Here is a 27,546-nt window from a genome sequence, read left to right as displayed (position 1 = left end):
ATTAATATAGAACAGCCAAATTGATTGCATGGTCGAAATAACATTAAGTAAAAGCCCTAGGGGTAAATTTACCAAGCTGTGGGTTTGAAAAAGTGGAAATGTTGCCTATAGCAACCAATCAGATTCTAGTTATTTATTTAGTCCATTCTACAAAATGACAGCTAGATTCTGACTGGTTGCTATAGGCAACATCTCCACTTTTTCAAACACACAGCTTGGTAAATTTACCCCCTAGACTCCTATAAAATAGTGCCCCCCAATGACCAAATTATGGTAGGATACTTGCATACAACTAACCACATTTTACTCAGTAACCCACCGTTATAAATGACATTTAGGACAGCCTCATGGAGTTGATTTAGAACGCTGCACTTTTCCAGCCAGAACAGCTGTATAAAGCTCTTGCAGTGACAGACAGCAGTGATGGGGAAAGATTTACAGCGGAGAACACAAGATTCCGGTGTCTTCCTGATGAATCACTTTCAAGCTCCTCCTACATCTATGGCTGGGAAAGCAAAACATCCTAAACCACCCAAGTTACTCTATTATTTGTACTAGAGCTGTAACTGAACTGTTAACTACAAATTCTACCATCTTCCAGTGGTAAATAAATTATATACACATACAGAATGATAATACAACACACTGCTGGCATTACCTTGGTCATGCCTGGTAAATCCACCAGTGTCAGGTTGACCACATTAGGGGAGAAGATCTTCAGGTGGATGGGTTCTGGACTAATGCCCTGGAAGAGAACGGAAACATCAGCTGGAACCTCTCATACACTCAGCTCCCTGATAACAGAGACAACCAACTCTACAGACAAACATTAGTCATCAAAACGTGATACAATCACAGCAAACTACCGCGATACATGGAAACATCACATATCACACCAATCCTAGCCCTAAAGTGATCCTAAACCCAGAGAATGAAAGAGTAACAAACTCCATGTAAGCAGAAACAGTTAATGGGCAACGTACAGGGCCCTGGAAACGTATTCAGCAGCTCACATTGTGATGCTGCAGATTCTGATATGGAATAACTGGGATGTTTGGCCCTGATCCACAAAGTATTATGTACATATCACCATAGCAACTGAGATAGACACTTCAACATCTGTCAAAAATAATTCATACTACCTGTAATTGGCAGCTGAAATATATTATATATATGCGTGTGTGTGTATATATTTTCATGAGGTTGAGAACCCATATTGGTATGGGCTGGCCGTCTTATTTGCAGTAGTGTGCTCTGAAGGAGGCAGACACCTACTGTAAATGATTATTGAAGTCAGTGACTGACTTATTACATGGACTTGCAATGAAATATGGCAACATGCAGTGCAGAACATATGTTCTCTGTACCGCGCTGCTTAATTAGTGACGCTATATAAATGGTGATGATGAATGCTTTTCCGAGAAAACAGAGCGAGCATGTATGTATGTATGTATGTATGTATGTATGTATGTATGTATGTATGTATGTATGTATGTATGTATGTATGTATGTATATATATATATATATATATATATATATATATATATATATATATATATATATATAGACACACAAGACCGTACCATCCTCTCTCCTCCACCACATATTGTCGAGTAAACCATTATAACATGAACCATAAAAAAAGAGGATTTATGTACTTACGTTAAATCCGATTCCGTCTGGGGGACACTGCTTACCATGGGTTGTGGAGGGGAGCTTGGGAGTTGGCACCTAACTAGTTAACTTTAGTACTGCTGACAGACCCCTCCCCTCTACAATCTCCCCGCCTCTTCCTGTCCAGTTAGTTTTAACAAGCCCAAGGATAAAAAGGGCAGTCACACAAGAGCACACAGAAGAAAACCAGAAGGGAGGGATCGCAGTGTCCCCCAGATGGAATTAGAGAAACGGATTTAATGTAAGTACATAAATCCTCTTTTCTCTTTCATCTGGTCTGGGGGACACTGCTTACCATGGGGACGTTCTAAAGCAGTCCCCTAAGGGTGGGACTACTCTGAAAATCCCGCTCGTAAAGCACTACGAGTGAAATCTGCATCAGCTGATGCAAAGACATTAAACTGATAAAATTTTGTAAAGGTGTGGACAGAGAACCAGGTGGCTGCCCTGCAAAGCTGGTCTGCAGAAGCTCCATTCCTTGCTGCCACGAGGCCCCCACCGATCTGGTGGAATGGGCTGTAAGTCTCTCCGGCACAGGACGGTTAGCCTTTATATATGGTTGTCTGATGGTAGACGTAATCCATCTAGCGATGGATTGTTTTGAGGCTGGCCAGCCTCTATTATTAGCGTCATAAAGGACAAACAGAGAGTCAGTCCGTCTAATCTGGGAAGTTCTTTTAACATAAATGCGGAGAGCCCTAACCACATCTAACTTTTCCATCGATTGCTGATCCGCATGAGAAGTGGATGAGAAAACCGGAACTACCATTTCCTGGTTTAGATGAAAAGCCGAAACTACCTTTGGAACAAAGGAAGGAAGGGTTCTTAACACCGCTCTGTCCTCGTGGAAAACCAAATAAGGTTCCCGACAGGACAGGGCTCCTAATTCAGAAACTCTACGAGCAGAAGCGATAGCCAAAAGAAAGAGAACCTTCCAGGTCAAACACTTTAAATCTGCCTCGCTCAATGGCTCGAAGGGAGGCCCCTTGAGCATGTCCAGAACAAAGTTGAGATCCCATGGAGCCGTAGGAGGGACATAAGGAGGCTGTATATGCAGAACTCCCTGGAAAAAGGTCCTAATATCTGGCAAATCAGCTAATTTTGTATGAAAAAATACTGAAAGAGCTGAAACCTGAACCTTTAGGGAGCCTAATCTAAGGCCTGCTTCTAGGCCATCCTGGAGGAAAGCTAACAAGCGAGGGAGACGAAAGGAGGACGAGTGGCATGTCCTATTTTCGCACCAGCTAATGTAGGCCTTCCAAATCCGGTGATAGATGCGAGATGAAGCTGGTTTCCTAGCTCGCATCATTGTTTGTATTAGACTGGAAGAAAACCCTCTAGTCCTCCAGAGGCTGGCTTCAACGGCCATGCCGTTAAATTGAGCCGAGCTAAATTCTGGTGATGGAATGGACCTTGAAGAAGAAGGTCGTCTCGATACGGAAGGCGGAATCCCGGACCTTCCGCCATAGATATTATTTCTGCGAACCACACACGCGGTGGCCAGAAGGGAGCTACTAGAATTACTGGCAGAGAGCCCTGCCGCACTCGTCTGAGGACGCGAGGAAGCATGGGGATCGGAGGAAACAGGTATCCCATCCTGAATTCCCATGACATCGTCATGACGTCCACTGCCACCGCTAAAGGATCTCTTACCCTTGCGCAGAACCTGTGAACCTTCCTGTTGTGTCTGGAGGCCATGAGGTTTATGTCTGGAAGACCCCACCTGTGGACCAGAGATTGGAAGACTTCCGGGTGTAGTGACCACTCCCCCGGCATCATTTGGTTTCGACTTAGATAGTCCGCCTCCCAGTTTTCTATTTCTGGAATGAAAATTGCTGATATTGCCGGAACATATAGCTCTGCCCAAACCAATATTTGGGCTGCGATATCCATCACTGCTGCGCTCCTGGTTCCTCCTTGTCTGTTAACATATGCCACGGCCGGGGCATTGTCGGACTGGATTCTGACCGGGTGGCCCTGAAGAATGGACTGTGCTCCCCAGAGGGCCAAAAGAATGGCCTTCAATTCCAATACATTTATTGGGAGAGCAGACTCCTGAACCGACCACCGTCCCTGGAGCCGGATGTGCAGGATTACCGCCCCCCCCCCCCCAACCTTTCAAGCTGGCATCTGTCGTGGCTATAATCCACGACCATGGTGCGAAAGATCTGCCCACATTCAAGTGATCCTGGCACAGCCACCACTGAAGAGATATTCTCGCCCTCTGAGATAGAGAGATCTTTTGAAGTTCCAGGTGTAGGTGTGATCCTGACCACTTCGACAATAGGTCCCACTGGAAACATCGAGAATGGGCTCGACCGAAGGGAATGGTCTCGAAGGAGGCCACCATCTTTCCGAGTAGCCTCATGCACAAGTGCATTGAGGGTTTGGGGGAAGGCAGAACCTGAGTAGTTACCTTTTGAATAGAGGTGACCTTCTCTACTGGGAGAAATATCCTTTGCTTGCTGGTGTCCATAATGAGTCCCAGGAACACCATGCGCTGACACGGAACCAACTGGGATTTCCTTGAATTTATAAGTCATCCGTGGCCCCTTAGGACCGCCTGGGTGAGGGATAGGTGATAGCCTAGGCAACTCTCTGTGGAAGCCTTGATGAGTAGGTCGTCCAAATAAGGAACGACCTGAACACCCTGCTGGTGAAGACATGCTGCCATTACCGACATAATCTTTGTGAAAACCCTTGGCGCTGTTGAGAGGCCAAAGGGGAGGGCCCGAAAACTGATAATGACCTGATCCCACCGAAAATCTTAGAAGGGACTGATGGTGGATCCAAATGGGAATGTGGAGATATGCGTTCTTTATATCTATGGACGCTATGAACTGATCTTTCTCTAGGCCGTTTATTACAGACCGTAGAGATTCCATCCGAAATTTGTCCACCCTTAAGTGAACATTGAGGCCCTTTAGGTTGAGGATGGGACGAAAGGAGCCGTCCGGCTTAGAGACTAGGAACAGGTTGGAATAAAAACCTCTTCCCTTCTGGCAATCTGGAACCCTGCAGATGACCTTCTGAACCAGAAGAGAAGCTACACAATCCTGTATAGCCTGTCTTCTTAATGGATCTCGGGGAATGGGAGTCTGGAAGTAACGGCGTGGAGCCGGTCCCAGAAGGTCTATTTTGTACCCTTCTGAAATAATCCCCCGAACCCAAGGGTCTTGGGAAGACGCTGCCCACTGTTCGTAAAACAGAGACAGACGTCCCTCCACTGGCGTCCCCTGCAATACAGGGTGGTCGTCAGGACGCAGGCTTCTCCTGGGTCTTAGGGGCCTGGCGCTTAGATGCAAACGAGGACCTCCCCCTGGTAGAGGAGCCTCGGGAATAGGATTGCCTGCCTTTAAAGGACTGTCCCCTATGGGAAGAGGCCCCACGAAAGGGCTGACGAAAAGAGCTGCCCCTCGGGGCGCGGCTCCTGTTAGCATATACTGACAAGGAAGTGCTTTTGCCCCCCGTTGCCTGAGAAATAAGGGTATCTAATTCCGGGCCGAACAAACCTGCTGCCGAAAAAGGAATAGTTTCAACGGACCTTTTTGATTCCGCATCACCTTCCCAGGATTTCAGCCAAAGCGTCCTCCTAGCTGAAATGGAGGCCGCCTGAATGGAAGAGGAAACCGCCGCTGAGTTCTGGGCCGCCTCATAAAGATACCCCCGAAGCCTCCTTTAAGTGCAAGGCTAGGGGAAGGAATTCGGAGTCCTGTAAGGCCTCTGCCAGCTGGTCTGCCCATGCCTCCATGGCTCTAGCCACCCAGGCTGAGGCAAATGTGGGTCTGAAGGCGGAACCCGCAGCCGCAAATATGGATTTGAGCTGGGATTCAACCTTGCGGTCATTGGCGTCCGGAAGGGACGCTGAACCAGGGGCTGGAAGTAAAGTATGTTTTGCCAAGCGATCGATAGGGATATCCACCTTGGGAATACTTTCCCAGCAAACCACTTCTTCCTGTAAGGGATACAGGGAAGAGAACCTCTTGGGAATAGAAAATCTTTTATCAGGGTGTTTGCATGCCCCTTCAGCAATATCTCTAAGTTCTGCGGAAGGGGGAAAACGGCTAGCCTTCCTCTTGGCCTTTTTAAAAGAGACTTCTGTCTCTGGGAGTAATATCTTCCGGCTCTGGGAGATCCAACGCCTGTCTGACCGCTAAAACCAAATCGTTAACAAATTGGCCTTTAGAAATTTCTCCCTGCTCTGAGGAATGACCCTGGTCAGTATCTGAATAAATTTCCCCTTCTTCCTCAGACTCCTCCTCAGAGTCTGAGAGGACCAAGAGGGGATTAACAGATCTAGGTCTCTTTCTTTTAGCAGGCGGGGTGTTAGAGGAGTCAAGCAACTGGTTAAGCTTGTCCAAACCTCTTACAATAGCTGTAGACCATGCCGGATCGTTAGGAACCGGGGCTGGGTCAGTCTGTAATGATGAAGGTCCCGGCAAACTCAAAGCACTAGAACCTGAGGAAACCGGGAGGTGTGACTGCGTACTAGCATTACTAGCCACAGAAGTCGCCACAGTAGTCAGCAACTGGTTAGATTGAAACACCATCTGAGCTAAAGAGCTAACCGACTGGGTCAGGGAGGTAACCCAGGCCGGTTCCACCGACGGTGGGACTGAAACCTGCTGGGTCTGTGCAGTGGAAGCCTCTGCTTCGCATGCCGTGCAGAGCGCCAACGGGTCCCTCTGAGCGCACGGTAATTTTACATTACATTTAGAACATGTGAAATATTTTGCCATAGGGCCCTTTCCCTTATCTGTCATATTTATAAAGGAAGGCACACCGAGCACACAGACTAAATAAAAATCTAGCTGAAAATACAGATAGATAATAGAGAGAGAGAGAGAGAGTAAAGTATGTAATGAACAGAGAAAATACCAAGTAATCAACTGATATATTTTTAAAAGTTGTACTTGAAAATTGTAAACACCATAAATATCTATGGCTAGTAGGAGGCTATAGTGTAAACCTGCTAGCCTAGTATTACAACATCAGATATGTGTGTAATTTAAGGTGATACTTAGCCCAAGGGCCACAAAGGGGAGAAGTCCGACAGCAGTCCTGTGCTTTCTCCTCAGCTCTGTTCCTCTTCCCGGGCTTCTGCTGGCGCCACAAGACTTGGGAAAGACCATCTCTCTCTCTGTAGGGAGGGGGGAACTCTATGTTTTAGTTCTAGGACAGAGGTCTCCGCAGCGGAGATATCCGACGCCCCCCTCCTATGTATGAGGGGGGAATCTTGGTATAGCCCCCTCTCCTTCAGCGCTACTGCCGACATCCAAGATGGCCGCCGCCGTTTATACTATCCGATAACCGGCGCTCTATGCCTGTAATGGCAGCGCCGGTTAACGGGGAGGCTGGAGTGCAGTGGTCCTTGAGACCGCTTGTCACTCCTTTCAATCAGGCACCCTCTTCACTTGCTTCCTGCTGGCTCTCACTGACAGGGCAATGCCTGCGCTGCCAAGCTGTGAGTGTGTTCTCTATAGTAGAACACACGCGCTGCCAAGCTGTGAGTGTGTTCTCTATAGTAGAACACACTCCAGCGCTGCCACCTGTAAAAAAGTAAAAATTAAAAGAAAAAAAAATAAAATTTCTTAAATTTACCCTAAGTACTAAAAAATGCTGCCCAAACTCCAGGGCACCTAAAAAAAACTGAACAGGAAGAGGCAGGGGGATTGTAGAGGGGAGGGGTTTGTCAGCAGTACTAAAGTTAACTAGTTAGGTGCCAACTCCCAAGCTCCCCTCCACAACCCATGGTAAGCAGTGTCCACCAGACCGGATGAAAGAGAAATACTAATTAAAACACAGAGAACAAGTACATCTTATCTGAAATAAATGTTTGTTTGACTTTTTCATGTAAAATGAAAGTGTTTGCTGAGCAAAATTATATTACGAGTCTTTAGCTTACTTTGGAGAGCATTTTTTGTAATATTTCCAAATGTACCCATTGTCTATAGTTGAACGTTTTCACACATTTAGGAGGGAATTCTACTGTCAGCGATGTGGCGCGAGGATATCGTACCGCACATATTGCACATTTACAGTAGAAATCTCTGCTTATTTTCTCTCTGACCCGAAAAATTAAAGATTTCTGTTTAATCTCCACCGCAAGGTGTCTCGGACGTCCCAGAGACACCTCGCGGGTGATTAAATTCCCTCCCAAGAATATATACCAAGCTGCACACATCCAAAGACTAACACGGTCCTAAAGTAATTTCACCTGTCCTGTATTTATCCAATAGGCTACTGTCCTCTCTAATTTGTGAGTCATTATTTTACCTCAGAAACAACATTAAGACCTATTGATTTGGGTCATGTGACCTTTAAGCTGACATCACGCAGGCTGAACCAAATGACATTATCGCAGCTACAGAGCAGGAAGCCGGAGACTCTGCTACGAATGGTCGGAAATTAGGGAAGAATAAAGAGAAACAATAAGCACAAATGACATTCTGAATGATTAATTAGGCTTCGCTCCAAAGGATGTTCCGGCATAAGGACTCGGCGCTGCCAATAATGGTGGTCTGGGACATGTAAGTGTAAGACGAATGATTTCCAGGAGGGAAGAGAAACGAGTCATATGCCCACAAACCAGCGTACACCATTAACCCAAAAGCTGCCAGCTATGTCATCAGTTCTTTATAGGCATTACACAGAAAATAACGTCGACAAAAACATGACGTAAGAGGGGGTTGGCGCCATTATGGATTTGATAAGGCAGATGTGCTTGGGTACCCAATGCTACAGGAATGTCTGAAGGAAAAAATAAAAATAGGGGTTTCATCCTTCCATAATACATCCAGCCCCTGACTCTTGTACCCACAAGATGTGGAATATAAAAACCATCATGTCCTTTATAGCTGTACAGGTTTAGATCAGCACAAGTCAGGTGTGTACTCGAGGCTGGAGAGGAAGTAGATCTCTATACACACACACACACACACACACACACACACACACACACACACAAACATAAATGGCGGGAGTATACTTGTACTATATGTAGTGAGGTGGGGGGACCTGTGGTAACACAAGAGGACAATAGTTATAATCTCCTAACCACAGGTTTCTCCTCGGTCACACTTATCTGACCTTGTTATTGCCAGAAATCCTCTCAGTTTCATTCTCGATTTCTTGACGGATTTCATCAAAGTCTGTGTAGATCTGAAAGGACAACAGAGGTTAGACTCGAATCACAAGGAAGCCGGATATACGTGTCGGAACAGCAGTGACGCTAGTTAGCGATGAAGGCGAGTAGCAGAGAATTTGATGAGCACTCGTCACCTACACACGACGGAGGCAGCCATTTTATGGGAACTAATAACATCAGTACAAGGTGCCTCAGCGGGTTTATCCCTCAGTACCCAAAATGCCACCTGAAGCAAGTGGCAACTCAAGGGTGTTATTATGAGGAGCAGGGGGGTGTAGGGGGCGGCCTAGCACTTCAGGAGTGCTAGACACATCCTAAAGGGGGACATGCGCGCTCCACTTTTTCGGAGGAGGTGTGGCTATATTCCAATTTCCAACATTTTCCAAGACTGGCTGCCTCCAACATTCAAGCACCATACATGGTAATAGTTTAGTAACAGCCTGGACAACATTGGGCTCTCCAGGTGTTGTCAAACTACACGTCCCAGCAAACCCTGCCAGCCATCAGCTGGCAAAGCATGCTGGATCTTGTAGTTTCACAACACCTAGCGAGCAACCACAGGTTATCCAGGCCTGGCCTAGTATCATAGTTACATAACAATGTAATATAGACTAGGATTCCAAAAACGACCATACCTTGTTCTTTGTGTGGAGGAATTTGCCCCATTCGTCAGCTTCGACCCCTGGAATAAAGAAATAATATTAAAATCCCTTGGCTTACACAAGTATGAAATGCTCGGTGTGTATGGGATGATGGTCACCTGACATGAATGCAGCCATAACATTTACACAGAAAATAATGGAGCGCGCTATTGTCTATCCTGTGGTCTCCTCACATGGCTCTCCGTTCTTTCCCTCCCGGCTGAATTTTATAGGATTATCATTATAAAATATATTCTAGGCCCTTTCTATAGTTGAGTAAGAGAAATGGAGAGGCTGGAGCTCAATTACTGCCCATCCCAGATAACTGCCTGTATGCTCCAGGCAGGACACGAAACGTGATTAAATTGATGTCCAGAGAGCAAACTCAAATGTCAAGTATAAATACATCTCCTTGAGGTTCACTACTGAAGTACAGACATGTTATATTGAACAAAGATGAGCACCCAAAACCTGTATATCTTTATTTTACATTAGTCTTCTTTAACCCAAGATTCTCCAGGTTCTGTAGAACTACAAGAACCAGCATGCCCTGTACAAGCCCTCTGAAGGTTGATTAAACCGGATTTAAAAGGTCTGGTAAACCAAAAGGCAAGCTGGCTTCATGGAAAAGGTCTAATAAACAGCCACAAAAATATGACATCTGATTATGATATCTGGATACTGGAGGGAGATTATTCCCTGTGCACAGCAGACTTCCTTCCAGCGATCCCTTTAAAGGACAGTACAGTCCAACAACTCAGCACGTGAGCTCACAACCAGCACAACGTCCAATAGTAACCCGATACCCGTCAGTCAGATCATTATCATACATGTTAGAAACTACGGCCGGAAGGTGCCCGCTATCAGCCATAACTGGCAACCTGTGTGTGTGGCCAAACTAGTCACTGATCCTGTTGCTGGCTCAGTCTCTTAGCTGATAACAGCGGATAAAAAGGCAATCGCCTGTACTAAGCAACACAACAAATGAAAACACAATGTAATAAATCCCAGCATCTGTCAACATACAGTAATTGGTATATACATCTATTTATGAACATTATTAACAGCCAACCTTAGATTAGGTAACGTACTGGAATATACTACTGAAGGCAGCCTAGGAAGGAGGCCAGTGTCCGGATAGGAAGAGGTTACAGGCATAATAAACGTGTTCTGGTTTACGCAGAGAACACAGTATGAGTCACACTTTGCAATCCCAGCAGCCGCAGGCATTTTTCATCTATAGAGGAGCTGAGTCATAGGCAGCGGCTGTAAATGGACCTGATCATCTCTGTACACAGATCGTACTGCACAGATCACCAGCACAGTCATACACAACTTACCAATGACAGCGGGCAACATGATCAGATACATTATACCTAAATAAGGGCAGTGTCGCTTAGGCCGCAGACAAAGTGGCGTCCGATGGACATATTTACCAGTGTTTGTAGCTTCCCGATGCATTTAAACATGGAAACACTATGAAATAGGACCGGTAGGGTTTCGAAAAACACAACAACAATGAAACAAAAGAAATACGCCAACAGGTATGGAAACACTAAACACTATCATCATCATCATTTATTTATATAGCGCCAACATATTCCGTAGCGCTTTCTATGGCTTCTAGTATCGGACGATAACAGAGGCCTTAAAAAGAATCACACTAGAGCTCTGTAGAAGAGGGTTACAAATAACATTCACAAATGTGGAGGGTAAAAGTTCCAGGTGGTCAGAACTGAAGAGATTAGATGAAGTTGTAGTTAAGGGGGGAGGTTTTCTATCTATGCACAGTAGACTTCGGGTCTTCAAGTATACGGAAGGAGATAGGGCGCGGGCCTCTGTGTGCTGCTTGCGCTCCCTGCATGACTAATGCCAAATGCCTCAATCACGTCAGAAAATACTTATTTGTAAATTGTTGGACCCTCTGAAAAGAGGCTGATGGAGAAATATAACTGTAGGAGGTGGAGAGGCAGCCGCTTCCATGAATCCTGATTCTGAGCCACAAGGATCTTGTTTGGGGGTGGGAGAGTCTTGTACAATGTAGTAGTAACGATGAATAGGACTGGTTCTCAGGAGTTCTAGGTCACAGAGAAAACAATTTCTTCTTTTTATGAAGCCAGATTGAAGTTGTCTCACCGAGAGCTGTACCGAGACTAAAACAAACCTTAAAGACAGACCCAGAATCACGCAACACAATATCATACGAGACAGTAGCAACTCCTAGGCCTGAGAGTACCGCTGCTCACCAAGGAAAAGGAATCCATACAGAATGGTGCAGCAAGTCCTGTCTGCAAGACTGCAGGAGCAATGTTAGGTCCTCTAAGCATCTAAACCCAGATCAGTGACTGATCACCATCAGGTTCACACTGGGATCCTTATACATGAGGTCCTGTCAGCAGGACTCCAGGAGCAATGTCAGGTCCTCTAAGCATCTAAACCCAGATCAGTGACTGATCACCATCAGGTTCACACTGGGATCCTTATACATGAGGTCATGTCAGCAGGACTCCAGGAGCAATGTCATCTAAACCCAGATCAGTGACTGATCACCATCAGGTTCACACTGGGATCCTTATACATGAGGTCCTGTCAGCAGGACTCCAGGAGCAATGTAAGGTCCTCTAAGCATCTAAACCCAGATCAGTGACTGATCACCATCAGGTTCACACTGGGATCCTTATACATGAGGTCCTGTCAGCAGGACTCCAGGAGCAATGTCAGGTCCTCTAAGCATCTAAACCCAGATCAGTGACTGATCACCATCAGGTTCACACTGGGATCCTTATACATGAGGTCCCGTCAGCAGGACTCCAGGAGCAATGTAAGGTCCTCTAAGCATCTAAACCCAGATCAGTGACTGATCACCATCAGGTTCACACTGGGATCCTTATACATGAGGTCCTGTCAGCAGGACTCCAGGAGCAATGTCAGGTCCTCTAAGCATCTAAACCCAGATCAGTGACTGATCACCATCAGGTTCACACTGGGATCCTCGTACACCAGGGAAAGCTGCTGAAAGTCACACCAGGAAGCCGACTAAAGCAGAGTTTAACTCTCCACCTGAGACACTTCCCGGTATTACTGTAAAGGAGTCTGTACTAGTTACTACATGTGAGAGGGATATTTACTCTTATGCACATATAAAATTAGAGACAGTAGTGATGTCACCAGTGGCAGCATCACCCGGAATAATGGTATAAGGTGAAGAGGGGAATGCGTTCTCTCTCTCTCTCTCTGGGACACGGTATCCCTCCCTTTAATGGTCAGAATAAATGGATGTAGGTATTGCGCTCAATTGTCCCGATATGAATATAAATGGATATGATATTGGAATAGTGCTTGTATCAGGCAGGAGCATATAGATTTAAAAAAAAAAAAAAAACAACGTATTATTGGTATAACAATCAAAACTAGCATTGGATAAAACACTCTAAAACACGGCACAAAACTAAAAATACTAATAATAGCAATAACGCCACCATCGATAGAATAGGATAAAGGAAAATAAATGAGTGAATAAATAAGCACTAAAACCACCAAATTAAAATGAACAATGACAACTGAGTAGTAAGAAACACAAAGAGGCAGCACAAGACTAAACTTCTCAAACAAAATGTCCAAAAAGCAGTGAATGGCAATGAACAATGATGCAATAAATCCACTGGAAAAAGTCAACCCTACTGTCCAATATGTCTATGAGGAAGGACCATGTAAGTGGGCAGACAGTCTGCTGGCAATAATAACTGGTGATAAATATCCAGGTAGAATACTCAAGGTGTAACCACCAGGCAGTCCGACAGACTTGTACAGGGTAAACTGTGCACATAGGATGGGGTATATTTGCTGCTGGCCGGGTGCGAGCGATCATGAAGACTGAATACCCAGCGCGATGAGATCGGGAGCGTCACCGTAGACCTCTGCCTGATACAAGCACTATTCCAATATCATATCCATTTATATTCATATTGGGACAATTGAGCGCAATACCTACATCCGTCTACACAGCAGGTACCTGTACACGGTTACACCCATGTGTATGGTACAGCACAGGAACCACAATAACTAGCAGCTTCTTCATTCATTCATTTATTTATATAGCGCCACCAACTCATTCACCTCCATATAGAGGATGGATTACACAATGTATAACGCTGTAGACCGCACAGCCCACATTAATAGTGACAGTATTTACAGTAGAGGCAGGATATTAATACAAGACATATGTAATACCCTGAAGTGGTCAGTCCTGTATTGTAGGCAAAACACAGAACAAAGTAGATTTCAGACCTATGAAGCGTAGAAATCAAACAGGGAAGGAACAGGCAGCACTTTACTATGTAGATTACTCTGCTCTGTCCGTAGTATCCCTATCAATGGATCATCAGACGATTGTGGCCATTGTCCAGAAAACTGAATTTTCAGAACATAAATCAACAGCAAATATCTGAGTAGTATCTACCAGTAACTCCTCTCACTGCCGCTGAAAATATGGGAGTTGATCAGTCTCAAATGTGCCTCTATTTCATTACCCCTCTTATCCAAACCAGCTGGGTAATGAGCCCCACTGACAAAACATTGGATTATCTCATTACGTCGTCTCAGGTGGCTGCTTCTGATACCTGTAAGTTTTCCCGACGGCTTGTCAGGTGCAAAGTGCCAACCTATTCAGTTTAATAGTAACTGAATGCGCTATAATACACAGTACTTTGGGTCCTCTAGATTGTAAGCTCCTATGAGCAGGGCCCTCCACCTACACCATCTATGTCACCAGTGCACTAGGTCTTCTCTCCTTTCCTCAGTGGCTCTGCCCATGTGTACTGTGCCCATCCTCCTAGGTACACCATCAGCTTGCCCCAATTCACTTCCTATATTGTCCCCCTCTCCTCAAATTATACTGCGGCTACACCCCGCCAGGCACCCAATTGATGCTGTTCAGGTATTCGCTGATGTGTATTACACAGATTTGTCTATACTGTAATGTTATGATGTACAATCTCTGTGTTGTGCTGTATAAATAAGAGATAATTAGTAGTTATACTTTAATTACATTTATCCTGCTCACCATGGACAAAGGAGGCTTCCTCCGTGCCTGAAATGTCTTGTAAACTCCATTAGGGACAAGATATTAACATGTAACAATCTAGAGGGAGACCTGGTAATAACTATACTCCAACACCTGAACTCTGATACTAGGGGATATTCCAGTGTAGTTCCTGGGAGCCATCTAAGTCTTATGACAATTCATAAAGACAAAGCACCAGCTCAATGACTGAATAATGCTTAGAATTGTCCTCTGCAGCTGCCAATAATCAATGACCCCCAGCATGGGATGTTTTAATCCCCCTGTGTGGGTGCAATCATAGACAGATCACCAATACTTACCACGGATCATTAAGTAGCAAAGATACACAACACAAATCACTATACAAATAGGAAACGTGCAAAAAAAAAAAACCCCAAAAAAACAAAAACAGGATTTGGTATGAACCTGCACCAAACAAAAAAAACATTTGGAAATTAAGAAAAAGAAAAACATAGTATAAAAGTATACAAAAGCAGAAAGCATTTATAAGAGTGATACAACGCGGGATTCTCCAGGCACTACATGAAGCAGTGAGGCCGCTGATGGACACCCAGCAAGATGGGACAGTGACAGCCGGTGTAGGGACTGAGCGCTCATGCAGGTAAAGGGAGAACAGCGATAATGGGGAAACAAACAACCTTTGGATACAGATCTTGGATTTTTCCAGGTGTCCAGGTCTGGAATTAAAATGGAAAAACGTGGAAGGAAAGAGAAGCAGAGAAAGAGTTACTTAGTAGCAGATTATCTTCTGGGCCATCAACCTCATAAAAGAAGCTACAAGTCAGATGTAGATGGTTACAACACATATAATACAAATACTAAAGAAGTGCTGTTAGATTTCAAGCATATAGTGCAGAACACATGGCTGATGGCGGCCACACAAGCTGCGACGTTGCAGCAGATAACAACTGGTCCTATATTGTACCATGTGTGGCGGTACCTGACCACCAGGCCAGACACAGACTAACACCCACTATTATCGGAGACGCAGCGCTGGATCAGCAACAGAAAAGGCCCGTGCACATGGCCAGTACATTTATGGCAGAGGAGACAGAATCGCACATAAACAATATTTGCGGTAGAGACACCTGAGCAGCACACAGATGTCTTCCCAAAGCAGATGACAGAGGTAGTTTCCCCGCATCCTTGTTCCAGAAAACACCTTGTAAAGACAGTCATGTGCACTACAATAGCATCTGGCAGTGGAGATCTAGGATTTCTTCTGCTCAGCTGTCAAATACGGAACAGAGGAAATTATTACAACCACTGTGCACAGAGCCTAAAAAGCAGAGCGCAGCGGAGACTGGAGAAAGCAGGTAATTTAAACCTTAAGATACATGTTATAGCGAGTCTTCTCCTAGGGAGGTGGCCTGAACAGAAGAGCTATACTGTGCTGTTTATAACAATACAATTGGGAATAAAACAACATTGGTTAGCTACTGCTGTAATTATTATGACCTAGGGAAGCTGGAGCCCAGAGTAACGGTGAGCTCCCACTACACCGGCATTAGCTGCACAAGTACTGGCTACCAATGATATGGAGGGGTTTGTATCCCGTAGGATACACAAGTGATACTAAAAGATATATAACTCATCTAAATGTTATCTGTATAAACAGTGAGTTCTGAGTCAGCACTTCAGCATTCATTGTGCATTATTCCATATAATACACCACTACTATAAATGATCAAATTATAAATACTATAAGTTATTACGACTATTAGATGACACCTTGGATTTCCGTTAACTGCTTAAAAAGGGGTTTAACGGTTAAGTACAAAAATCCCCTTTTCTTATTTAGCAGCAGCAGCGGCCTCAGCAGGAGGGGAGCCCTAAGAATGGACAGCAGTACAGAGGACCACCCCACTAAAGGCAGCCTCCGCGGAGGTGGGAAGGTGGTTGGGAATGTCCCATCACACGTCTCCCAAGAAGGGTGGAGTACACTGTCAGCCCACAGGGAACTAGCACCCAAACCACAGAATAGACCTTTCATACTGTCCTGATGCAGCTGGATCCCTTCTTATGTCTAAAGAACAAAGAGGACGACCAAGCGTCATAGCTCCTTGGACAGACAGATCCACAAGTCCTGCACATCCAAGCTGCACATCAGTGCCTGCTAGGGAGAGGGCATAAGTACCACTAGTCCTGTACACTAAGAATGATGCATAACACACCGTGTCCAGGGTCAGATCCACAGTACCCACCACCCTCATACAGTATCAGATGGCAGTGCACGGGCTGGTTAAATTGGGTATATAAGCTGCTGTAGAAACAAATCAATCCTGACGGAGGAACATATAGTAACAGACACCCTAATTTGCTCCTTTGAAAGGCATTTCCTAAAAGAAATAAAAAAAAAAAAAAAAACAGATTTTGAAAGCAGTGTCCTTGTTTATCCTCATTCCCAGCCCCAAAAACTCCTCCCTTGAAATGAAAAATAGCAGTAAAGATTTACTAAACTGCAGGTTTGAAAAAGTGGAAATGTTGCCTATAGCAACCAGTCATATTCTAGTTATCATTTATCTATTGCTTTCTACAACATGACAGCTAGAATCTGATTGGTTGCTATAGACAACATCTCCACTTTTTCAAAACCGCAGTTTAATACATATACCCCCAGGACCTTTGAGCTAAAGGACTCTTCTCACCACCACTGAAAACAGGACGTACATACAATGAGACAGACAAGGTAGACAAAATAAATGCAGACATGAAAACCCTTTGCAAGCCCCTGTTCGTTATATCTGTCATGTTTTCCCCACTGTACGGCGCTGCGGAGCACTGTGGCGCTTTACAAAGCTATGATAATAAACAGAACTCCCTCCTACTACTTGGATGGCTGTGCCATGTTTACACTACTGGAATGGTCCTGCACTTTCTAAGCAGGGGTCTGCGGGGGGACCCCTGGAGACTCTGCAGCCTCCACATCCTATGCACAGTTTCTGTTGGCCCCCACAACGCGTTTTACCAGCCTCCAATGCATTGTGTAGGAAATATTGTCTGGAGAGAGTAGAGATGGCTATTAAACATCAATACAACACACAAAAAAACCTCCCAAGAAAAAATATTTTCCTAGGCATAGGGGTCATGTTTGAGCGTTCGTCTCCTGTTGAAGTGAATGGATTGTGCCTTGGGGGTATCGCACGTCAGACAGCTGACAGCAAGCTGCAGGCGGTGTTGAGAGGTTAGCTGAAGAAACCGCTCTGACTAAATACTGCGTCATACAAGAAAATGTCTCAGGATTAACCAGCTGCTGAAATACAGCGAGGAATCTATGGGGCACTTTCCTGACACAGAGAGATGGTTTTCCCGAACTGTCCTTGTGCTGTATGAAAACATTTTGTGACACCATTCTTAGAAAACAAAAGAAAAAACTAACTTTTACGACTAGACAGGAAAAAAACATTGGTTTTATGTACTAAATAAACGGAAACAACTTTACATCATTCTATTAAAGACATTTTAACACCATTGTGAGATTCCTGCAATTTCATAGAACACCCCCTACAAATGTATCATCATCAGCTATTTATATAGCGCTACTTATTCCGCAGCGCTGTACAGAGAACTCACCAACATCAGTCCCTGCCCCATTGGGGCTTACAGTCTAAATTCCCTAACACACAGACATACACACAGACTGGGGTCAATTTGAAAGCAGTCAATTAACCTACCAGTATGTTTTTGGAGCGTGAGAGGAAACCTGAGCACCCAGAGGAAATCCACGCAAACACGGGGAGAACATACAAACCCCACACAGATAAGTAACTGTCATCCGTGGAATGTGTGTATGTATAAACGGACAATTACACAATGTCTTGTCTCCTCTGGGTGGATTTTGGAAGGATCCTGACGTACTGGCTGCAATTACTGAATAATGACTTCTGAGCGGAGCACTTACTGGAAGTGGAAATAATGTTCTCTCTGCAGCTGTGACATTGGCTTTCTGGTTGAAAAATGTTCCATCAATTAGGAGAAACACACAAACAAACAGGGAATAATGGTACAATCCTGAATCCAACCTCACAGCTGTCAGGCTGCTGCTCCCATCATACAGAATGATGGAGTGTGATCCTGTCCTATGCTGGCCCTCTGCTCTACTAGTTTATAATATAATACACAGGACATGCTCTCTATACCGTACTCCAGGCACCTCAGTACACACAGTTTATCATCACCCTGCATGGACAACGCTACCTGAACCTCTTTATCCTGATCGTCCTGATGACCCAACCTCACTCTACTTTCCAATCTATCAGCCTCACACACGGGAAGAATAAGGGCACGTTCATACTAGGATTTGTAAATACATTTTAAACGCGGTGCGGACAAGACGCACCGACTTCCTCTCTGCCACATGTAACACGCACACAGTAACCAGGCCGACACACCTCACTCTATATGTCACAGTACAAGGTACGGCCACAGCACCGGCTGTACTGTATAGAAGACACAGAACACATCCATGACACATGTCTTACCGTTGTCTTCCCCAGAGGTCTTGCGGCGATCATCCGTGGACACGTGTACCAGCTGCAGGATCAGGGGCCTTCTGGTCACTATCCCAGTGCCTCGGGGGAGCAGATCCCGGCCCACTAAGCTCTCCAGGACTGAGCTCTTCCCACTGCTCTGTAGAAGAGGGAACGTACAATGGTTATTACAGAGCCAGGGTGACAGCATGTATCAATCATAGCGTTTATTTACAGAGCGCCACCATCATACATAGCGCTGTACAGAGAATATCTCATCTTCACGTCAGAACTCAGGTGCTTTATGTGTCAGCAGCCGCCTACCAATGTTTTTGGACTGTGGGGGGAAAACCGGAGCACCTGGAGGAAACCCACGGAAACACGGGGAGAACATACAAACTCCACACAGACAGCCCCAGGTCAGAATCAAACTCATGACACCAGCGCGGTGAGGCAGCAATGCTAACCACTGTGCTGCCCAGTCACTTTCAGGACATTTGCGTGAGCAGCAGCAATAGTCAGCTATCACTAAACCTAAAACCCAAGGTGTCCTGTATGTAAGAACCAAAGACATCTGAGATAAAACTGACTGTGGGGAAAATGTATTTATATAGCGCCACGTATTCCGCAGCGCTGTACAGAGAACTCATTCACATCAGTCCCTGCCCCATTGGAGCTTACAGTCTAAAATCCCTAATATAGACACAGAGAGAGAGAGACACTAGGGTCAATTTGTTAGCAGCCAATTGACCTACCAGTATGTTTTTGGAGTGTGAGAGGAAACCAGAGCACCCAGAGGAAACCCACGCAAACACGGGGAGAACATACTAACTCCACACAGATAAGGCCATGGTCGGGAATTGAATAATAATAACATTACACACACATACCAGATTTCTTGCCTTAATTGTGAAACTGACGAGGAAATACATAAACACATAATATAATAAGAATGTCCCTTCAAATGAAGCCTCTGATCCCATACGAGAACTACTTAAATGGAATTTGCTTTTTGTTTTTTGACTTATACCTAGCCAGCAGTTCCAGCACCGACCGTGGATGACAGACACAGGAAACCTTTCCGCCCTTAAGCCTGCGTGACGTGTTTACATACCTGTGCTTCCATGTTGCTCTCCTGTCTCCTTGATACACTGTAATGTGCTATCTGTGGTAGTGTCAGGTCCCACCACTGTGTGCTATCGTACAGTGCACATTACAGTGTGATGTGGGCAGATAAGGAGAAATACTCCCCCCAACCACCACCCCATACCCAACTAACAATGGTCATGTCCAAGGCTTAATATGCTCCTGTATGTCTGTGACTTAGATGTAGATTTACTGGCCCTTTAAACGTGAGTTTTCTTTCCACATTATTTTTATGGCTCTATGGAAGCATCTACACAAGTCAAGTTATACATTTAAAAAACAATAATAACCATTAATTTATAGACTAATGGTAGATCGGATGAATGCAACCTTCAGTGTGAAGTTAATATAACATATAATGGTAGTGTTCTAGATTCCTTACAATGACCAGCAATAAAACAGATGAACAGATTGGGTGCATTCTGGATGAGAGGAAGAGCTAGTTATATCTCTGTGATTTTGGTTTACAGACGGCTGCAGAAAGTTCTGGTTCTCAACAAAACCATCAGACTGGTCACAATTTAGCTGAAACTACTTCTTAACCTTTAAAAAAAAAAAAAAAAAAATTTCCATTAATTTTTACACTTGTCAAAAATACACATTTTCATTTAGGAATTCTGACTTGGATCAGAGCACCTGGAGATGAAGCGGGTGGGGCTTGAAAAGCCTGTAGCCAATCAGAGAATTAGTATGTTCACAGCAGCTCAGAGTATTTCAGCTCAGCCAACTCTTATCTGTCCGTGTATTGACAAGTGTGATGTGGAGAACTTTAGACAAGATGTGGCCAATCACAGCATCTTAACATTAACAATACCACAGGGGAGCGATTTGAGGCTCCAATCTAATTGGATGGACGAAAATTGAGGTGTCAAACACACCTCTCTATTAAGGAGTAGCTTAAATCCAACTTCTTAAATAAGATGCTGTGACCTGTAATCAATCTTAATCTCCTGCTCATCAGTTTTGAAGTGGGTGGGAACAGAACAACTTGTACCCAATTAGATCATGAGAATGCTCACAGCACCTCAGAGCATTTCAGGAGCAGTGTCTGTTCACTCCTATGATTGTGTCAGTGAGGACAGGGCTGCATGTGACAGGGGCAGTGACATGATGTGAGGAGGGGAATGGAGGCAGCAGGAAGCCACAGACAGAGTTATATAGTGGAAGGAGCAGGGTCCCCCAGCAGCACAGAGTATATCAGGAGATGAGTGATGTGTCAGTGAGGACAGGGCTGTATGTGACAGGGGCAGTGACATGATGTGAGGAGGGGAACAGAGGCAGCTGGAAGGCACAGACAGAGTTATATAGTGGAAGGAGCAGGATCCCCAGCAGCACAGAGTATATCAGAAGATGAGTGATGTGTTAGTGAGGACAGGGCTGTATGTGACAGGGGCAGTGACATGATGTGAGGAGGGGAACGGAGGCAGCAAGAAGCCACAGACTGAGAGTTATATAGTGGAAGGGGCAGGGTCCCCCAGCAGCACAGAGTATATCAGGAGATGAGTGATGTGTCAGTGAGGACAGGGCTGTATGTGACAGGGGCAGTGACATGATGTGAGGAGGGGAACGGAGGCAGCAAGAAGCCACAGACTGAGAGTTATATAGTGGAAGGGGCAGGGTCCCCCAGCAGCACAGAGTAGGGATGTGAGGCTCCTATATAAAAAAAAAAAAAAAAAAAAAAAGGGAAAATCGGAACTGTGCTGTGAAACACACCTCTATATAAAAGGTCCTACATCTAACTGGTTTTAAAATAGGAAGTAGAAGGGACAGCAGAATTCATTGATCTATTGGCAGAGGTCCCATGCACATGCCGTCAATGCTTCTTTGATACCCTGATACCAGCATCACGTCTGTACAATAACAGACAACAATCATACAACTTAATTGTGTCTAGTCCAAGTTAGAAGCACACATTAGTTGCTAGTTTGTGCAGGCGATGGGCACATTTAAGGTGAAAGCTGCGAGAAGTGGACTGTGAATACTAAGTTTTTCTCCCATCATATTTTAATGAAAGGATGATGCTTATAGAACCTCTGACAATAATCAGCTCTGCCAGACACCAAGTAATGACAGACAGTGACTCTCGCAGTCCTGCTCTGAAAGTGCAGGTGAAAAATATGAGGATTAACACTATAATCAAGAACACAAAAAACAGCCAGAACTGGGAGTGAAATTACATTATTAAAAGACGCTTCATTTCAGGACTGGGCACACGACTGGTATGTGTACGGGAACACAGCTGGTACACTATGTACATGGCATAAGCTGGTATGTGTACAAATGGCTGGCATTCCATGTACAGGGCACAAGCAGGTATGCGTATGGGCACACATGGCTGGCATACCATGTACAGGGCACAAGCAGGTATGTGTATGGGCCCCTCATGGCTGCCATACCATGTACAGAGCACAAGCTGGTATGCGTATGGGCACACATGGCTGGTGTACCATGTACAGGGCATAAGCTGGTATGTATATGGGCACACATGGCTGGTGCAGTGTGTAGGGACACAGGCTAGTACAATAATCTGTGCATATGACTGTACTGGATTATTATAAACATGCTCCATTGCTCGCTCTAAGAAACTTAACAGGAATAGAAAATAAAACCAGTATAAGAGCAGAATGAAATCCAAGCATGGATTAAAATAACAAAACTACAAATACAAACTGATTACAGATGCCATTATTAGTAATAATAATGATTGGTCACACACTGGGCGAGAGCTTATAACCTTGTGAGGGTCATAAGTAGTGTATCTAATGAGGAATCCTCCCGTCACTCAGTCTGCAGGAGGCAGCAGTTCCCTGCTTATCAGGAAGGCGTCCAACAGCCTCTAGGGTTTGCTGGAGAGGTCTACAGTCCAACCAATGCATCCAACCCAGGACTCCAAAACCCATGATCAACTGAACTATCAAACATAGGCAAATGCTGCAGCAGAAAATATAAAAATGCTGCCATCGCCTAGCTACACACAATGGAGGCAGTCATTGTATGGGCTTTAGCAATATTCAGTCCATCAATTCACTAGTAACATCACCGAGGCACGCAGTACCTCACGCCTCAGTGATGTCAGAAGATCGTAGTGAATAGACACGACTGCTGCCTCGTGAATATGTATGCAACAAACACTCTTTAAAAAGTAGAAATATAAATCAGCACTCTTCATAAAATCCATTAATGGATAGGGGTCAATTACATTTCAAAACCATATTATGTAAAATGTTGCCTTCTCTCACCGACTTTCAATGGAAGGTGTGATTCGTTTAATTAAGACAGAGTCACTTATACTACGTTGTACATTAAAAAAGTACCAGACCTGCCTGTTCTTTTGCAACCATCCCACTTTGAAAGAGCTGCTTTATATGAGATTAACAAGTTTTATTTAAATGTCTGTACAATGAGGATCGTTTACTACCTGTAATACTTGTGCAGCATATGGGCATCTGTACAACTTCACCTACTTTCAGGGGTTCACCCACTCATAATTACACACCCCTTTCTATACTCATCCCTTCTTGGGTTTTGCTGTTAAAAATAGGGAATAAACTATAAAGGAGAAATGTTCACCATCTGAAACATTGAGATAGCATCACACAGTACAGAATACGCTTTAATTTCAACATTGCCGGTATTCTCCTAATGCTTATTTCATTCGATATCTACTGCAGTTTAATGCATTAATGTAAGGAGAGATTAAGGCTTTCACTATATTATGTATAAAACATATAGCACTGTGATGCATTGCACGGTGTACTTGTGGCTGATTCTTCAGATTACTTTCAACTTGATGCACATTGGGACTTCTTCTATCACAGGTTTTTGGGAGTGGGAGTTTCAAGACCACTTGCAGGTCCAAAAAAGCATTATGGTGTCCCATAAAGGGAGGCAAAACTTTAAATATACCCAATTGACAACCCTTTACGCTCACTAAATATCTGGTGCAATAAAACAGGATCTTATATTTGCAGATCATTAAGCACATGAAGCACCTGACTCCTAGCAGCAAGCTCAGATCAGTCCATCTCAAGGCTCAGGATTTGCGCATCCTGTACGGCCATCGTAACCTACAAATCCATGTGCTGCTCCATGTTATTTATGTGCACGGCCTGTAAGATGCTGCTTATTGACATCATTATGGCATTTTATGGTCCAACACACTATGGGTCGGGGTTTGTAAAACAAACCCAGCTGTACTCAGCACCGTACAGCATATACGACAGACAAATAGCAAATAACATCAAGTGCAAACATTTGATTGTGATTTAAGATTTTCCTGCACTGAAGAGCTAACAATCTAATAAACATAAACATATAGGTACAGGTGTAATGTTTAAAAGGTGTTTATAACAGGTAAAATAATGAGTGCAAAGGTATTATGTGTTTTGCACATAGATATCAGACATATTATATACAGGCATGTTATTTTCCAGTAATTATAACACACACAGACCCCAAATATATACTTAACAGACGTGCTTTGAAAGATATCGGTCGGGCTCATTGATTTCATCAATAAAGCTGGGTACAACAACATACGACCGCTCGTTCAAGTCGGGTCAGTGTGTGTAGTGACACGATGGTCGAAAGTCTGCCCAAATGGACGATTGTCGGCTCATTTGGTTGGTCGTACCGTTTAATATTTTCGTTCCAATCTCGTTTCCGCTGTGTAGTGTGTATAAAATTCCAACCGATCCACAACAGTGAGTACGAAATTACAGTCATTGCTCACGACAACATTGCTGTAAAAAGTCGCTAAAGGGACGTCCGCTCTTCCCTTTATCGTCCTAAACAAGGCTAGTGTGTATGCAGTCCATGGACCGAGCGATCGGAACATCGATCGCATGTAAAATTAATCGGCATAAAAAGTTGGTGGAAAATTCTGTAGTGTGTACCTAGCTTATCCCCAATATCAAACTGTCAAAATGGTGGTGTGTGTATGTATATATATATATATATATATACACATACACATACACACATAAACACTGTGGACTGGACTGCTATTTACTATACATATATTATATATACAAACATACATAAACTCTGTGCACTGCAGTGTGACCACGCATACAAGCACCATTTTGACAGTCTGACATTAGGGCTATGCAGAGGGAGGTGTAACAGGTGAACACACTGACATAATAGATGGCCCCATGTCTTCAGTGACACACAGCAGCAGATCCCGGGGTACCTGCCCCAGACTCACCTGGGTCCCCACCACCACGATCTGGGGTAACTGCATGACATCAGCCCCCACCGTGTTGAAGACATCCTGGAGCTTGTTGATCACTGGAATGAGAGCCTCCATGTCTCAGGCCTGTGACGGGCAATGAATGGAGGGACTGGAGGGGGGGGGAGCGGCCACTGCTCACCACCGCCGGCACCACAACTAAGCAACCATTGACCTGGCCCACAGGCCTTTGCGGCAGTGCGGGCGCGGAAGACGAGGCGCGCATGCGCAACCCGCAGGCGCCGCCGGGAACTGTAGTCCCCACACACTAGCGCGAAGACGCAGCGGCCATCTTTGATTTGGGCAAACGCAGATATTTGTCACGCAGGTAATCGTTATTTGACACTCGCTTTCTCTCTTTCACTATGTAATTTATTCCTTTAACTGTATAAAAGGCGACATCCACTTCACAAAATCCATAGTAGGCGCTATAGGCAATAACAACAAAATTAGAGCACTACTCTATCTACGTGTGCAGGCTCAATGAGTGATAACGCCTTGTTATTTACAGTAATAACTGCTATGAATACGCTCACAGGTCTTTTAGTTTATATAAAAATGCATTACTAGATTTTTTTTTTTACCACACTAAACATGGCCGCCGCTGTGTGACAGGTGACCGGAAGTACGTGACATGATAGGACAACCAGGAAGCATTAAAGGTCCCTGACTGTGACATTGAGAGATAAGAGATTGCTATAAAAATGCAGAACGTGATTGTGTGGCATAGATTGCATTCCCTACTAAGTTATAACCCCTAAGACACTATAGATAGATAGATAGTTAGATAGATATAGATGCAGACATACACAGTATATAGTATTTTAAATGTTAGAGTAATAAAATATCCTACTTGTATTTATGCAGTATGTATAAATATATGTGCATTTAATAACAATTGAGTAAAATCAAACATATTGTGTGCAGATGATATATTTGTATATTATTTGTATTGTATTGCATTTGTATTTACTATGCGGATAGATCATATTCTGGGTGGAGGGAACATAAGGGGACTTTGGGTACAAGTTACTATGTAAAATGTACTTAATCCTAAATATTATAGGTCCTCTTTAACCCGCCTACCCCCCAAACTTCTGAATGTCTTCCGCGTTAGATTGGAGTCAGAATATGTAGATGTGATTGGCTTCTAGATTAGAAGTTAATTGATTTGGTGCACTAGAATTCCCAAATTGAGTATAGTTGAAATAGTAAATAAAACATTATATGTATAATATATAACTTTTATTAAAATCATAATAAAATAGAGTTAAAATTAGCGAAATAATTAGTGATAATTTGTGAACAATGTGAGTTAAAACTCTGGATGCACTGCTGCTTTACTTCTATTATAATAGGAGAGAACAATAACTATTAATAAGGTCAGAAATAGAATTGGGCATAATATAATGCAGAGTGGTTCTATAGATATCTAAATATATGCCCATATAGCCAAGAAGATCTGATGTGATCTAATGCTAGTATAAAACTATCATATATTGGGGGGTATTCAATTGACGGCGGGATCGCAGAAAATCCCGCACTCTAAAAATATTACCGTTAATACAGTAACCCTGCGCGTAAATACCGTTAATACGGCAATTTACTCGCTGGATTTCAGCTCGCAGCTCAGGGAGCCGCGAGCTGAAATCCAGCATGATATTACCATATTAACGGTAATATTTTTCGAGTGCGGGATTTTCGGCGATCCCGCCGTCAATTGAATACCCCCCATTGACTCTCTTGTTCAATGCCCTATGATCTGACTGATCAGTACTATGTAACAATGTATAGATGTTACTGTTCTATAGTGTGGTAATCTTATCCACGTTGCCTCATATTTAGTGTAAGGCATTAATACAGCAAGTTTCGCTAAGCTTTTTCAAGTCCTTGATAAAGCTTAGCGAAACGCGCGTCGGCGGTATTCTGGATGCTTGCACTACTCACTTAGATTGCTTTATTATTAGAATAGACCCTTTGATTGCGGTCTTGCTGTATTAATGCCTTACACTAAATATATGTTCTATTTACTATTTCAACTATACTGAATTTGGGAATTCTAGTGCACCAAATCAATTAACTTCTAATCTATCCTTCCCTTTGTACCCCTCTTATATCTCAATAGAACAAGCTGTGATTAGGATATTAATGA

The 27,546-nt window shown here is 44.0% G+C and overlaps 1 protein-coding gene across 3 annotated transcripts in view; it reads right to left on the bottom strand.

The window, feature by feature from the left end:
* Positions 1-25,604, bottom strand: part of DNM1L (dynamin 1 like) — a 40,895-nt gene extending 15,291 nt beyond the window's left edge. Inside the window, exons 1-6 of one of the 3 annotated variants that reach the window (XM_075210326.1) lie at positions 25,371-25,604; positions 19,028-19,175; positions 15,185-15,223; positions 9,458-9,504; positions 8,765-8,836; positions 659-745 (exon numbers count right to left, since the gene is read on the bottom strand). In XM_075210326.1, the coding sequence (XP_075066427.1) occupies positions 659-745; positions 8,765-8,836; positions 9,458-9,504; positions 15,185-15,223; positions 19,028-19,175; positions 25,371-25,472 (495 nt within the window). In that variant the 5' untranslated portion in view covers positions 25,473-25,604. The remainder of the gene's footprint in view (positions 1-658; positions 746-8,764; positions 8,837-9,457; positions 9,505-15,184; positions 15,224-19,027; positions 19,176-25,370) is intronic. The other 2 variants (XM_075210328.1, XM_075210327.1) reach the window with 2 other exon arrangements.
* Between the last annotated feature and the right edge of the window lie 1,942 nt (positions 25,605-27,546).

The sequence above is a fragment of the Mixophyes fleayi genome, chromosome 4, assembly GCF_038048845.1.
Source record: "Mixophyes fleayi isolate aMixFle1 chromosome 4, aMixFle1.hap1, whole genome shotgun sequence".
Taxonomy (NCBI): Eukaryota; Metazoa; Chordata; class Amphibia; order Anura; family Limnodynastidae; genus Mixophyes; species Mixophyes fleayi.
The sequence above is the reverse complement of the archived record's forward strand: the minus strand, read 5'-3'. Positions and strand labels throughout refer to the sequence as shown.